Source organism: Ziziphus jujuba, chromosome 12 (genome assembly GCF_031755915.1).
Source record: "Ziziphus jujuba cultivar Dongzao chromosome 12, ASM3175591v1".
Classification (NCBI taxonomy): domain Eukaryota; kingdom Viridiplantae; phylum Streptophyta; class Magnoliopsida; order Rosales; family Rhamnaceae; genus Ziziphus; species Ziziphus jujuba.
Window position 1 is genome coordinate 14,716,544 of NC_083390.1, and position 16,737 is coordinate 14,733,280.

Here is a 16,737-nt window from a genome sequence, read left to right on the forward strand (position 1 = left end):
CACCATAAAGCCTTAGAAAATTTGGCTTCTTCATCACCACAACCACCTTTATTGCTGTCAACTTCTCTTCTCCCATTGAAGGATTTTGTTCAACATCCATTCCACCATAGAGATTTATAAGAAAATTTTGGGAAATGCTTGAAGCAGGAGACAAGAATAAGCAATATTACATAACCACCCTTACCTCTGCCCACTACCATCATCATTTTATAATTGTGTTTGATCAATTTTTTTTCTTTTGGTTTTATTTCTTATGAACCCAATGTTTAAATTAATAATGGATTTTGTTTCTAGTTTAGTTATGAACTAAATTTCATAACTAAAGGATGTAGCCCTAGTTAAAAAGATTCAGATACTTTGTTGGAATTTATTTTTATTGATCGATAAAATTCATAATTAATCAATGTTCTTAAAGATTTATTCTTGAATGATTAATTTATTGCCCTTAATTTTATGTGAAAGTTAGGTTAGTTGGTAAATCAATTTGATGAATTTACATACTAAATTAATGTTGAGTAATTAGTATTGCCATGTTATAGCCTTAATCTTTTTCTTAATGGAATTGCATATCTCAGGTTCTAATAAGGTTAAATTAGTATGTAAAAGTTATAAGCTTCCATAAAAATATGTGAATTAAGGTGTGATGAACTTATGTTTTTAAATTGCAATCATGCATGGTTAGTATCAATTCCAAATTAATTTCATAGTGCTTCTACATCATAGTTTTTCTTCTAGAATCAATCTTTCGTTTTCTAATTACTTTAGTTTAATTTGTTTTTGTTTTCTTCAGTTATATATAATTGTCTAGTACAACAACAATTGCTCTCTAATTTATAAATACAAAGACAAAATTTAATTAATCTCTTATTCCCTTGAATACCTCAACTTTATTTTACTCACCACTTCTAATTGCGAGTTGAAAAAGTCAAACAACAAAAATGGTAATCATTTGTTCATTAAATGTTTGTTTTGTTCAAAGCGTGGAATATTGAATTTGATATTGGAAAAGCTTTAAAAACTTTCTTTCTTTTCTTTCTATTTTGTCAAAATATTTCTCTTGCTCCCCAGAACAAAAAAAAAAAAAAAAAAAAAAAAAAAAAACTGAGTTCTGAGTTGACCCGATGCATTTCAAAAGCAAGTCAAATAAAGCATTTGACTGCAGCCTAAGGGACAAAGGCACTGCCTCAACTGCAAGCAGATTGGTGACACCCAGAAGTCCATAGGATATCAGACTCAGAACCCAAATATCCCAGCAATGGAGGATGAAAAGAAATCAACCCAAAACGCCTCTATCAATCTAATCAGACCAATCCGTTGCATCGTCAAGCTTGGTCTGTCTTCTTGTTCCTTTTGTAGTTTACTAAACCTTATACTATTCCTTCACTGCAAGAACATTCAAGGTCATGATTGCATCTCTATATGCTATGTATGCTGTTAAGTTTGATGATTTTTCACGAAACCCATAAGACTGAACTCATAAAAATGCATTTTAGATAAAATGGGTGGCTGTTTAAAGTATAACTTCATTTGTTATTGCCTGCTTAGATAACGAACTCAACAGTCTTTTTTCTTTTCTTTTTTTCTTTTTTTCTTTTTTTCTTTTTTTTTTCCACAAATAAATCTTCTTTAAACTTGGGTTTATCTAATATTTTGCAAATAATGCTTTTGTTATTGCCTTCGGAACTCAATGTTGTCACTTTTTTTTAGGGAAAAAAAATAAATAAATAACGAAGATTTCAACGAAGCGCTTGATGTTTTCCGGTTGGGAATCTTTACTGGTATAATATAACGAAGTGTTTTTTCAACGTAGTATAGGTGGTGCTGCAATTACTTGCAAGAATGAACTAGAGAAAATAAATGAGGAAAGCCTTAAGGAGGTTTCTGCACAGCTTAGGCAATCAATGATTATGCAGTCCCCTTCAGGGAAGAATCTTGGGATGGATTGGAGCAAACGAACAGGAGAATCAGATGTTTCGTGTGACATAGATTGTTTTAGACACCAGCCATCTTTGGATTCCAGCCCTTTTATTGTAGTCCATGGTGCAGGTTAGTTGTGCAGCTTCAATTATGATTGGAACATCTCTGGGTGAAAACATAACATATCAAGATCCAAATTATTGGCTTATAGTTTTCCAGCTAATGATTGCGGTTTTTTATAGCTTTAGCCATTTGTTTTTATAGTGTTATGTTATACTGGAAAGTTTGGAAACAACATTATAAGCACACGGCTTATCACTTAAGTAATATTCGACCAAAAATATATAAGGATCAGATTTGATTTTACAATTGTGGCTTCAGGTTCTTTTGGGCACTTTCAAGCTAGTGAATCTGGGGTTCATAAAGGAGGATTGGACCAACCTCTTGTCAAGGCTGGTTTTGTTGCCACACGCATTTCTGTAAGATATGCCGCTTATAGTGTGCTTTTGTGTTTACTCACTCTTGAAGCAGGAATTTGCAGCTGTAATTTAATTTTACCCTTTTTTCTTTTCCTTTGCTAAATTAAATTTTTTTCCCCTTACTGAATTGATTGCTTCAAGTATCCTAGTGTTGGAAGTAGTAAACTTTGCGAAGTCAACTTCATATAGTTACTGATATATGCAATATGATTGGGTGAATCTAACGCTATTTGTGGAAGGCATGTCAAGAGTGTGCCTCTAGTGAAAATTCTAAAATGCTTTATGTGTACACTTCCATGGGCAGATGATTTAAAGAAATCTTCCATCAGATTAAAGTTTTGGTTCTGTTTTTGCCATTTGTGCTTTTATATTTCATAATGATGGAGATGATGTTCAATTAGTGTAATTAGTTGACGATGTTTTAGAATGTTTCCCATTTATGTGGATATTATTAATTATAATTTCAAGGATTCAAGTATGTGTTTTTGTGGGAAATCTTAAATTGCATTCCAATGCCCCTTAGCAAAAAAATTGAAGACTTGACAAGATGGTTGTGAGTTTTTAACTATATAGGCTAAACAAAGTGACTTTCCTTTTAATATGTTCTAGAACAATAAGAGGTTATCAATAAAATGAGCATTCTCTATTCTTGGATTCTGACAAGCCTCTTTGATTATTTGTAATAATCATCAAACGATGCATTCTTTATCTGTAATTTTCTGTTCCTTGATCTCTAACAGATTGTTAACATGATAAAAATTTTCTACCACTTCAATGTTTGTCATGTTAATTTGTTCTAGTTATAACAGGTTACAAAGCTCAATCTCGAAATAGTTCGAGCACTAGCCAGAGGTACTGATCCAACTAGTAGAATGCCTCTATCATTTTCCATATATCTCTATCTATGCACTTTCTGCCTGTCATTTCCTTTTCATTTTTCTGTTATATATATGAAAAAAAGAAAATGCAATAAATACTGTATTTGTTCCAATTTCCTGCCAGAAAGGGTTTTTTTTTCCTTCCTTAATTAAATTTTGTACAAGGCTTTTAAACCATGAGATTCACATTCAACCATTATATCTGCTTAGTTGTTCCTGCTTTCTTACTGTAATGCATATCATATCACTTTAATGAAAGTTTTGTTCTGCAAATTCCTTGCAGAGAGTATTCCTTCCATTGGAATGTCTCCATTTTCATGTGGATGGTCAACCAGTGAAAGAAATGTTGGTATCTTCATTACATTACATAATTTATATGCTTTGACTCTGGAATCATTTCTTGCCCCCTTCTTATTATCACTCTCATTATGGATTTTTCAAACCTGGAAGAGGTATCTTATGATCAATATCTAAGTATGAATTCTCATGTTTCTGCAGATAGCCTTTGCTGATTTATCTGTTGTGGCCAAGGCCATTGACTCTGGTTTCATACCTGTAAGTTTGTGTCCTAAACTTAATGGCTTAAAATTGACATAATATAATGCAACATCCATCTTCTATTTTACAATATCCTTGCTTATAAAGATTAATAACTTTGTGAATGATGCCCCATTTTTCATTTGTTTCTGCTTCCAAGGTATTGCATGGAGATGCTGTGCTTGATAACTTACTGGTTAGGTCTCTCTATAAAAATTAATCAGCTCATTTCTTTTCTTATTTCTTTTTCTTCACTTACTTCTGATTTTTATTTTTTATTTTTTATTTTTTTTCCTGATCAGGGTTGCACCATATTGAGTGGTGACGTTATCATACGTCATCTTGCTGAACACTTAAAGCCGGAATATGTTGTTTTTCTTGTATCCTTTGTCCATTAATTACTTTACATGTTTTGAGTCTATAAATTTGAACAGACATGCAAATCATAACTGGATATAGAGGTCTTTTAGATGAATTTGCTTTTACATCCCTAGAAACAACAGACATGGTTATTGTACTTACCTAGTGAACATAATTTGCTAACAGTGGAGACAAATATTGTCAATAACACTGCAGAATTAATAAAGTATACGAGATATTTCACATTCATAGCATAAGTTGTTCTTAACAATTATATTGAAACGAGATTATATTTGGGTTACATTATATGTGAAGCATATATATGTTGCCATTTTATTCATAAAGCGTTGTTAAATCAAAGTTGTCTTGTTAGAATTCGATGCAGTAGAACACTCATCTCCTATCATATTCTTGAAAAGACCTCCATCAGTTTTGCTTTGCTTGGGATTTCTTTTTGAAGGAGAACTCTGCTTACCCAATTTCTTGAGTTATTTTACAAGTCAGAACTTGGAACTTTGAATACAAGCAATCTCTCTAATGATCGCAGCTCCTTTGTGTATCACAGTCCCTTATCCGATCCTAAACCTGAGAGATTTAAGCATCTCAGTGAAGTCTGAATCCCTGCTAATTTGAGTACAGCACATAACTTTTCACAACTTACTGGTTAAAGCTTTATATTCAATTTCAGTGATGCATAGCATCTGACATGCATGAATGAATTTGTTGCAATTAATGTTAGATTGACAGACAGATGTTTTAGGGGTATACGATCGTCCACCATCAGATCCCAATGCAGTGCTCTTGAGAGAAATTGGTAAGGCCTAATTTTCACATAAATAAGTCTCCTCCAAATGTTAGGTTTATTATCAAATTGTGGTCTTAAGAAGAATTTCTTGACTATAGCTGTGAGTGAAGATGGTAGCTGGTTTGTTGTGAAGCCGACACTTGAAAACATGAAAGGTTAGTAGGTGGTTTGATCTTGTACTTCGGCTTTTTGCAATGGCCATGTGGTTTTTTTTCTTTTTTCCATTTCAGTGTGTGTTTCAAAGTCCTCGGTTAAGTAGCACCATCAAATTGAACATGCTTGTTCCGATCATCTTACATAAAACAACCTTTTAGCACTTTGATGAGGTTGACTTGTTTTCAAGCAATCATTTATCACTTTGATGTACTTAGGATCCGTTATGTAAGACTACACTGACCTAGAATTAGACTGCAGATATCTTAAGCTTAATTCAATCAAATCAGCTAGATTTAAAATTGTTCATTCTAATTCAATATATCAAACAGGTCATTAAAATTTAACTTGGTCAAAATTTTGTTTGTTAGCAGTTCAAATAACAGTAGCAGCTCATGATACAACGGGTGGCATGCAGACTAAGATATCAGAAGCTGCAATGATAGCGAAACTTGGAATCGATGTTTACATTGTCAAGGTAACTTTCACAATGTTTCTAATAAGACCATTAGCCTTTCTAATAAGATATAAGACCAATTGGTATTGAGATATATCCCAACTGGGTACAGGCAGGAACAAGCCATTCAGTGAGGGCACTTAATGGTGGATTGAAGGATGACATTCCTGATGACTGGCTTGGTACAGTTATCCGGCTTTTTAGATAGAAAAAATGGACTTACTTGGACCCATCTCTTGGATTTTGGAGACTTCAACATAAAATGAAGATTTATTATGTGCCCATTAACTTGCTTAGAATGAAATGTCCTCGTTACATTTTATTTGCAAGCAATCATGGGATTAGTTCAAATGTGTCGGTTCAAGACTAATTGTTTCAACAATAATAGGATTCGTGTCTCCAAAGATGTAGTTCCTTGGCAGTTTGCCAAACTTCCATGTAGTTTGTTAGTACTAAAAAAATATTAAAGCTTTTGTTTAGTGTCTGCAATGAAAAATCCTCGGTTTCACTGTTCGCACAAATAGGCAGCCATCAACAGGTGGTTGCGCTTTTCACCCCCCAAAAAAAAAAAAAAAAACCCAATTGCAACTGGTAACTTCCAAAGTGCATAAATTGTTGACCACCATTCTTTTTATTTTATTTTTTTTATCGCCATTCTTGCCAAAAACATAAATAGTAGAAAATTTAACGAGAGAGAGGAAAAAAGGCCCTTCACATCATAATTGTAGAATTAAGCTGATCTAATCATCTATGCAGGGCCGGGTTTGGATTACCCAAGCGAATCAAATAATATACAACCATAAAACATATCCACTTTCACAAAATGTATTTTGGTTTTATTATGGACATTCTTTTCTATATATATATATATATATATATCATTTCCACATTTCGCTTTAAAGCTATTCTTTTCCATATTTAAGCAAATAGTAACCCTAACTTTGCAGCAAGCTCATACCAGAAAAATAAATAACTGTGTAGTAAGAAACAACCAAACATTAAACCTACAACTAATTTAACATGATAAAGGATCAGAGAATCCTACCATGTCTTGCGTCAAACTAGGAAGTTACTAAATTCAGGAAACGAGCCATTTCACATTGAAGTCCAGTACTAACAATTAAGGCAAAACAACCGCATTAAAACTATGACTACAGAAATTAAAACAACATTCCTCAATGTAAAAATTAAAGTCGCCTTTTGCAATCAATAAAAGTAGACTGCCAAAAAATGTTGGAAAGCAAAGTAGATCAAAAAAACTAGAGAATAAAAAGGAAGATTTAATTGCAAGTCACAAAAAACAACGTAAAGTGCTATACAGTCTTGCTGATTCATATAACTTTGACAACACCTTGAAACGGGTGGAAGACTCGAGGCGGTAATCAAACAGAACAAAAACATTGAATATGACAAGATATTAATGTAAAGGTCAAATTATAAACGACCAAGGCCACCTCATCAAGAATAGTTTCCGGATAATGGGGCCAAGATTCTCAACCCACATAAAAGCCCAGTAAGATTACTATCAACTGTCTCATTTCAAATTTAGTCTTTAAAGCAATCCATATGAATTATAGGTAGGCTACTTGGGACCAATGTCCTTAAGGGCACAGATTTGCTCCTCTCCCATGGCTGACATGACACTCACCACAAGATCTTTTCCACCCTCAAATCCCTCCTTGATCTGCACAAAATCCAACAAACATGACCATTAGATATATGAGGATAACAGCCTAGTAAAACCATTTCAGTTAATTAAATGAGAATCAAATATAACAAGTGAGCCTCATCAATTTATTAAGCACCAATTTGGTGCTTCTACTAAAATTACTCTAATTGAATCCTTATCCTTCAAGCGTCACTTTTATTCTTTTATCCCCAGCATATCAGGAAAGTACTTTCATCCTCTTTGCAGCACTTTTTAACACCTTTCTAATCGCATTCTAAAGCCAAGTAGAACTGAGAACAGCCTGAATCATCAAATACCCCTTACAGGAAAGTTAAACAGTCTTAGCTATGTACCACGTACATCTAAATCTATATAGCATGGTTTCTCGACAAAAGATCAAAGGATCAATCTTCAAAGTCAGTGAAATAACCCCCACACAGAGAGAGAGAGATTGAGCGTATTTTGCAGAAATTAAGGGAATAAATTAAACAGAAATAAATATCAGGTTATCTAACCTGCGAGAGCAGATTTTCATCGGTTGGGAGTCTCAGGTCATCCTTGGTATTACCACTCTCAGTCAGCAGGCTCACCTGAAGAGTTCAACAGAGTTTCCCACCAATGTCAGCCCCACACTTTAAGAACAAGAAGTCTTTAACGACGAGAATAAAAAAAGAAATACAGCAAGGGAAAGGAACATACAAATCCATCCTCAGAAATATCAATCAGCTGGTAGTCAGTACGATTGACATGGGGAACCTGTAACAATAGGGTAAACATTTAAAAACTTCAAAAACTAAAAAGATAAAAGAATCAACAGAATAGCATAAGTAGAATAACAAATAAATAGTAAATAGCCAAGAACATCATACATCACAGTTGTGGGACGATGGAACAATATCTTCAAGCTTCTTGCCAGTAAAGATGTCAATACCAACGAAATGACATTTAGCATGTCCATGCTTTCCAGTTTTGGAAGTAGAAACCTCCACAACCTGTGGCAAATAGAAGAGACTTTTAAAACAAAGTTTCATCAACTAATAATTTTTACACGATAGTAACTGCAATCCAAGTTCTCTTTTATCACTTATTCATAGAGACTAAAAAAAGAGACCTATTGAACAACTTATTGAAGATAGTCAAGATAAAGTATGTCCTATCTTCGTTTTTTTTTTTTAGCAATATGAATTTGTCATATTTTTTTTCATACCATAATAAAATGCTAAACAAAAAAATAAAAATAAAAAAGTTATTGCATGAGGAAACATCAACTGGTATCCAACGGAAGGAAATATCAGCATAGGCTACAATAAAGGACAAAGGACCACAATCCAACTCAATCCAACATTAAGATACTTAATGTCGATACCCTAATTATATATGAGAAAACCAGAGTCAAAACAATAATCTACGAGCAGATACTAACAGGCAACACCAACAACAAGAAAAATTCAAAAATTGCAATTACAATCATCAAAATTAAAACGAAAAAGAATTCACACTAACTTACAATATTTACCTAATGATTAAGAGTTCACTAAATTACACCACTATACCTTATTATGCTTTTAACACATGTGCATAAAAATCTTGACTTGGAGGTTTCAGATCTAAAATTTATCCAACACCAACCCATCCAGTAAAAGCCAAAAGCTTCATTATACAAAAAATATACGATGCAATTAATCGGTCAATTAAACAAATTCCAAATAGTCAGTTTATCTGAAAATCCATGCCCACAAAACCCATAAAAAAGAAATATAAAAACATTTCCAATATACATACATAAAAATAGTATGATAATTAACACAGCTAGAGTCATATGAAAGAGAAAGAGGATAAAATTGGAAAGCTAAAAAAAAAAAAAAATTCAGATCCAAAGCAGATCAACGAGAAATTGAGAGAAAAAAAATAATAATAAAAAAAAAAAAAAACCTTGCAAGGCCTGTTCTTAATGACAATGTAACCGTTCTTACGGATAGTACCGGCTTGCTGAGGAAAAGTCTTGGAAGCTCCGGCATCGGCCTTGGACTCGAAGTGGTGCTCCTCGTCCGACATGGTCTGTGCCTCAAAAATACAGAAAAGAGAAAAGAGAACAGAAACGAAAATAGAAAGAAAGACAATTGCAGAGACGAGAAGCGAAAGAAGAGGATTTGGGAAAGAATAAAAAGAGCTAGGGTTTCCCAAAAAAGAACAAAAAAACAGATAGATCTATAAAAGAGGTCACGTCCGGAGTCAGTTTGGACCGTTGGATATTGTGGGACCGGAAGATCAAAGGATGTATTTTATTGTCTCTTGTAGCGTTTAAATGACGCTGATGATTAGGAATGTGCACGTGGGCTGCTTTTGTCTAATGTGGAGCCTCAGATATGTTACGGATTTTATACTGGTTTATGTCAATTTTGTAATTTTCTATTCTCCGAATTTTTCTTTTTTTATTTTTTGTTTTAATATTCGAACACTCCTCTAGCATGATAAGGGCACCCGCTTTCTCAGCCGTTGAATGGATCTTTTACAGTACCCACAGTCACCTCATCTAACACTTCCCAATTAATAAATTTCTATTTAGGATAGCTTTTGAATAGTCGGACATGATTTTAAAAGTTTCAAAGCTGTTTCAAGTGTTTAAACAATTATCTTTTTAGAACTGTTTTAGATCTTTCAAAAAAAAAAAAAACAATTTAACCAAAATAGTTTTTTATAAAACACTTATGAAGAAATAGAATAACCATATTTTTTATAGAGTATTTATTGGTCAAAAAGCTCTTCTTGATCAAATTTTAAACTTTTTTCTAAAAAAAATTCTACTACAGGAACACCGATTGCCACTTGATTGCTTACATAATTACCAAATACCTTTTATTACTTTTTTTTTTTTTTCTTGGTTGTTTTCATAAAATATCCCATACATCCCAATTAAACCCCACAAAAAAATTTTCAATTGCTAAAATTTATTTTCTTTTGCTTGCTAAACATTATTTTTTATTTTGTTATTTTGTATATATTTAAGGAACTAAATATATAAACTAAAATCTAAAAAAAGAAATAAAATAATATAATTTATAAACAATAATATTTACCACATTAATTTTAGTATTGTTAATTTTTATAGATATTATAATTTTTTAATTATCATTACTTATAAAAAGAAATTGAATGTATAAAAAATATATATATATATATTATACATATTTACGTTAAAAGGCACTTTTATACTTACATGAATCACTTAATTTAATATTGCAACATTTCTTAATTGATAGCCAAAAAAGTCACCAGTTCTTAAAAAACTCTTATCGAATAAGGTTTATTATGAAAAACTTTACAAATAAAAATTTTATTTTCATAAATTATATTAAACGAATATGAAAAAATAAAAATTATTCTAAATAGAACTTAACAAATTCAAAAGTTTTATTTTTATCAACTATGCCAAATGAATATGAAAAAGCAAAAATTATTCCAAATGAAATCTAATACATTCAAAACAATGTTAGATTCGTCATCAAATTTTGGATATCAAGTTTTTTTTTTTTGTTTTTTAGATAAATTAGAAAAATTTATACACCATATCTTGAACCTATATTTAAGAAATTATCACCCATAGTCATTATTATTTATAAACAATTCCACGAGGATTTAGATACTAAGTTATGTAACAGTATTTTTATATGTTCTATAAAAATAAACAAGTAAATAATAATGCTAAAGCTACTAAAATAACCATCAAATAAAATGACAAATAATTTGACAGTATTTAACTATTATTATTATTATTATCTATATTAGGGCTTATTGGTAATGGTAGGCATGATTGTATTGGTATGTATTATAGTAGCATGTATTATATAGTATGTACTGCATCGACTTAACCATACTAAAATTGTGCATAGTGTGTTAGCGCAGAATTGCATTATATTACAAATTTTTTTAAAAAAATATTTTTATTAAAATAAAACTGACTATTATTATTCATCTAATTTCATATAAATAATTACATTATAATTAATCAAAACTAAAATATCATTATTTTTAATATTATAACCAATTTTCTTAAAATAATTATATTATCTTTAATATATTAAATAGAATTTTAATCATTATTCATAATAATAATAATTCATTACCTAAACTTATGTAATATTAAAAATAAGAAAAAAGACAACAATTTCAAAAAAAAAATTGAAAAAGAAAAAAGCAATGCATTTGCAAAGAACAATGAATTTTTTTTTTAATAACAAAGAAGAATGATTTTTCTTTTTTTTCTTTTTTTTTTTAAGTGCAGGCTTTTACAAAGCAAGAAAAAAGTTGAGGTATAAAAAAGAACAATATGTGTAAAAAAAATAAATAAATAAAAAAGTACATCATTGTAGCCAAAAAAAATTAAAAAAGCAAAGAAGTCCAAGGGTAAAAGAAAGGAAAATAATGGATTTTTTTTTTTTTAAACATAAAGTGCTGATGTGAAATTCAAGTCTTAAAAAAATATCAGAGCATATTCAAAAGTTCTAGTCATTGGATGTTATATGACAAAAGATTTGAAAAGTGTTGAAACTTAGGTGATATATTGTCTATTAATAAATAATGTCTATTTAAATTTTTATCTATTAATAAACAATGTAAATATTTATTTAAATTTTTTCTCTAATGGGTCATGTTTATAATTTTAAATGAAATAAGTTGACATATTGGCATAGGAGAGAGTAGAGAAAAGAGGCTCTAAATTGATGAGGAGAGAAGAGAGAAAAAAAAAAGTTGAATTTATGACTCATATTGTTTAACAGAACTTCCATAAGTAAAGATTCTATTAGACTTCTTTTAGATATTATTGTCACTTTATCTTAACAAACTTCTTACATAACACCTTTGGAGAAGATTTTTTTAAAAAAAAAAACTGTTTGTCCATTTGATGTGCAAAATTGTTTTTAGATAGACAAAATCAATGAATATTCCATTGAGAATGCTCTATACATGAAAGATTGAATAGCTTAGTTCAGCAATAACCAAACATCCTTAGGTTAATATAATTCGATCCCATGCAGGATATACCTGATCGTGGAGCCCATATCATTTTATGCACCTCGTTTAATAGGTTAATCCAAACCAAGAACTACATAAGGCTATTTATACATCCTTTAACTCTTAATACATGGTATTAAAAGTTCTTTAATGGTTTTACTAATATAAATATGCCAATAATAATATATTAGTATATGTTATTTAATAGAATTTTTAGTAAATATTTTGATCCCTATAGCACTTGTTTGGACCATTATTTAATTTGAATTTTTATTAATTTAATATTTGATCATTCAGATATTATTTTAATTATTGGATAAAAAATGGTTAGATATTGAAGAAGAATGGATTGTCCCATATGGTTTAGAAGTGAAAAGCTTTGAATAGTCACAACTATAAATGTGATTTGTTAAAGAAATGCAAAGTGAAAAGTCCTACACTGGAAATACAACAAGCATATGGAGAAGCTTCTTACTTATATTAAAGCTCCATTTGCTCATTGAAGAGACACCTTTCTACATACAACTACAGAACTCTAGACTATTTAGTTTCATTTTTTTTTTAGAATTTACTTTCATTAGTCTATTGTTCTTAGTTTAAATTTTATTTTTTGAAGTTCTTAAATCATTAATGCGATTGAGCCTGATGATTATTTTGTTCTCCAATAATCAATACAATTGCTTAAGTAGCTTGCTTCAATTGAAGCATTTTTTTTTTCTTTTTTTGAACCATTACAGGTTTGAAATGGCAAGCCTTGACATACATTTTTATTTCTTTCTTTAAACTGTTGCAAGTCTAAAGTAGCACACCTTGGCAAACATTTTTTTTTTTTTTTTGGGTTGCAGGTTTAAGCTGGCACGCCTTGGCGCACATTTTTCTTTCTTTGAATTGTTGCAAGTCTAAAGTGGCATGCCAACATATTTAAAAGACAATAGATTGTTGGAGATATTTCCAATAATTTTCCAACATATCTTTTTTCGCATGCTTGGTGGGACACGCAAAATTTCAACTGAGGACAATGCTATAAACTTGATCAATATCTTAGGAGTTCGGACCCCGTGATAGCAACAAAGAGAAAGGAGCTAGAAAGACTCTAGACTCAACTGAGATGTTCATATTAGAGTCGATTTATGAGCTATCTCGAGATCTGAAAGAGGGTCAAAGGAAGATGGAAGCATTCCATGAGACCTAACAATGGATGATAGAAAGAATTATGGATTTGTTGCATCAATAATTGCAGGTTACTCAAGCTTTGTTAAGTGGCACAAGGCCATTTACTAACCACAAAGGATAGGTACAGACCTTTTTGGCTGTGTTTGAAGACAACACATTAATGACTGACGCACCAATCTTTTCGGTGAGAACGAATGAAAATGAAAGGAGGACAGTTACCCCAAAATGACAACCTTATATTCCCTCACCAACTTGGAATCCAATTCATAGTGGAGGATCAACTGAGAACCAATGCCAGAACATCAGAAGAGAAGATTGTACAGGCCCCTTAGGCCGTACCTCATGCAGTGTGGGCTTTTCAAGCCACACTTTATGGGATGCAAGCCCCTCAGGCAGTAAATACTATTCATGGCGGAAGAGTAGACTTTTAGCCCATGTTTTCCCATCTGTCTGGGATCAATGCCATGGTGGGTGGCATGCTGAACAATATGGCCACAATAAGGAGCATCACTATCAAGCCAACTACCACGATCCAGCATGGAGATATGGACATAAAATTCAGAACTGGATGAACAATAGCCATGACATAGATAGGGAGATTGTTGAGACCATCTTTCAGTAGATGATTGGCCTTGCATTAAGAAAATTTTGTTGACCTCTTACAAAAGGCCATATCTTCAGGCCATTGATCAGGTAGAATTTCCCAGGGGATTCAAGTTTCCTAAATTCACTTTATTTTCAGGTGAAGAGAATCAGTTTACTATGAAGCATATAGGTCACTTCATTATCTAGTGTGGAGAAGTTGTAGCCAATGACTTTTTACAGCTTTGCTTATTTGCAAATTCTTTGATAGATCTGCTTTCCCCTGGTACATCAATCTGTAATCAAATTTGATTCATAATTGGTAGGAATTAGAGCAGAAATTCCATGAGCAATTTTATAAGATTGAACGAGAGGTTTCCATAACTGATTTGTCTCAATTGCGTTGAATGAAAGGAGAATCGATGGATAACTTTATTGTCTGTGTCACACCCCAAGTCTATATACGTAGAATGTGACAAAAGTCATACTTAAAACACTAATAAAACTTCTAGTGCGGAACATAAAAACTCTCCAATTATCACTTATAAATAATATCCAAAATAACTCCAAAAAAAATGAACAAAAATAAACTCCAATACCTAAAAGGTCTTTCAAGCTAACTAATATAAAAATAAAAATAAACAACTAAACACCATTATCATATACCAAATCCAGCTACCTTGAAACTATGGAGTACCTGAGACCATAACAATAAACAATGAGTATAAAACTCAGCAAGCTTCTGGCTTTTTCATAAATATAAAATAAGAAAATACTTAAAATCATAACAAAAAAATATTCAAAAATAATCTTAACAATATAAACATAATTTTCATATAAACTCTAATTGTTAAGTACTTAGTAGGACTTTCCATAATATAATATTATCCGTCGGTAATCCGAAATCTGAATCAAATCGTGTGTGAGGCATGTAACAAGTGGGGAAACATAAATTTTAAAAACAAATACTCACACCTGAATATATGAGTCATATCCCTACTGTGATCATCAGTAGGTCCTCCCACATGAAACAATATGTCTAAACCTGAAGGTAAAGAACCATAAATCACTAGGAAATACCCTTACATGTTTTATCTCAACACCCGGAAACATATCATAATATATCCATAAATGCCTACTAAATACCAACAACCAAAGCAAAAATACATATATCAATTATCCAACAATTTATTTGTACAATACATATATATTTCATAAAACATAAGCTTGTAGAAAATATAATAAATTAATAACACAAGTACATATTTGCTAAGGTTTCAGTTTTAAAGTCCAGTAACTTACTTTAATCAGCAAAGTTTACAAAAGATTAACAATCTATAAATAATACCAATAGTCTCTCATCAGTATAAAACAAAATCATCATATACCATAAATATCTTACGTATAAATCCCATAATCAAGCTCTTAAATTTAAACTAAATGAATTAGAGTTGATACCATAAGATTATCATAGCCTAACCCTTAAATCTTAAAATCATAAGCCTAGAACAAGATCAAACCACCAGAAGTTGTATAAAAACCTATTAATCCATGAACAGTCTTTAAACAAGAATTCAATTCCTTATTCAAATGATATCATCTAAGTCTAAAAAGTTATGAGGATACTACACACATGCATAAGTACTGTGATTAAAACAATTTCATAAAATAATAATGAAAACCATTCAAAACCCATTAAAAAGTTAACAAAGAAAATACTGAAACTATTAGATTTTCAGAAACTTTCATTTACTGTTCAATTTGTTTCTCTTTCAGGAAATCTTGTATTTATTTGAAAATTTACAGATTAAAACTAGACACACTTATATACTCCTATAAAATTTTAAAAGCCAAACAAAGGTAAAAAACATGGTCAAATTAAATTTGGTAACTAATTGACAGAAATTGTAAATCAATAATACTTCATAGGGAAATCCGTCTATACAAAAATTCATTAAAAATAAAATACCTTTCCAAAAAGCAGTAATATTTTACAGCATTTAACTATATATAGTAATAATGTTGTATAAAAATTATTAGGTCAAATAGAGATCGAAGACTATTTTAAATCGAATTTTATTCTTTACTAAATGGACAATAAAATAAATTCAGACAGCTAGATATTGGTAACTCAGAAAATCACCACGGCCAAATATTAGATGTACAGAGAATAAAGTATACAAATTTTCAGGTAAAAATAATTTCATTTGGATCTGTTTTGAAATTTTTATATGCGAACCATACTGTAGTTGCATAGAAAAACCAGACAGAATGCATAAATTCAAAATTTCGTAATAAATTGAACAGATCCAAATCAACCCAAATAAATTTCTAAGGATTCATAAAAATGTCTATTTTCATCCATATAAACTTCAGTGGCAAAATAAACTTTAAAATATTTTAAATAAATTCGAACAGTCACTTTGTACAGATCCAAAATAAATTCTAGATTAGGGTTTCAACAAAAATATTTCAAATTATCCTTAATCATTACTTCTATAACTCCAAAACATCTCAAATAAGATCATATGACATAAAAAGATAAGAAAACCAACCTTGAATAACTTCAAAGATTCAGGATTTTGCTCTATATGCCCCGAAACTTGATCAGAAATTGAAATCTCCAAAGATACTGAATTTCTAACAATCTTAAATGGATATCAAAACCCTAGATTAAGATCAGAAGCCCTTACTATTAATCCTAATAGCATTTA

The 16,737-nt window shown here is 30.9% G+C and overlaps 2 protein-coding genes across 4 annotated transcripts; one reads left to right on the forward strand and one right to left on the reverse strand.

Annotated features, from left to right (window-relative positions):
* Positions 1–1,074: 1,074 nt before the first annotated feature.
* On the forward strand, positions 1,075–6,082 carry LOC107429028 (isopentenyl phosphate kinase). 2 transcript variants are annotated; one of them, XM_025078331.3, is made up of 12 exons: positions 1,075–1,331; positions 1,816–2,046; positions 2,299–2,396; positions 3,206–3,248; positions 3,558–3,619; positions 3,773–3,829; positions 3,972–4,007; positions 4,114–4,191; positions 4,919–4,985; positions 5,075–5,131; positions 5,501–5,607; positions 5,699–6,082. In XM_025078331.3, exons 1-12 carry the CDS (start codon positions 1,256–1,258, stop codon positions 5,792–5,794), a joined length of 1,008 nt encoding a protein of 335 aa, XP_024934099.3. In that variant the 5' UTR covers positions 1,075–1,255; the 3' UTR covers positions 5,795–6,082. The 2 variants fall into 2 exon arrangements, with proteins under 2 accessions (XP_024934099.3, XP_015895137.3); XM_016039651.4 differs by having other exon boundaries at positions 1,078–1,331; positions 5,504–5,607.
* Positions 6,083–6,846: 764 nt separating this feature from the next.
* On the reverse strand, positions 6,847–9,420 carry LOC107429033 (eukaryotic translation initiation factor 5A). Of its 2 annotated transcripts, none has more exons than XM_016039659.4 (5): positions 9,188–9,420; positions 8,125–8,247; positions 7,955–8,011; positions 7,771–7,845; positions 6,847–7,270 (listed from the first exon to the last, which is right to left on the reverse strand). In XM_016039659.4, the coding sequence occupies exons 1-5, from the start codon at positions 9,308–9,310 to the stop codon at positions 7,169–7,171; spliced, it is 480 nt and encodes a 159-aa protein (XP_015895145.1). In that variant the 5' UTR covers positions 9,311–9,420; the 3' UTR covers positions 6,847–7,168. The 2 variants fall into 2 exon arrangements, with proteins under 2 accessions (XP_015895145.1, XP_048318406.1); XM_048462449.2 differs by having other exon boundaries at positions 9,229–9,413.
* Between the last annotated feature and the right edge of the window lie 7,317 nt (positions 9,421–16,737).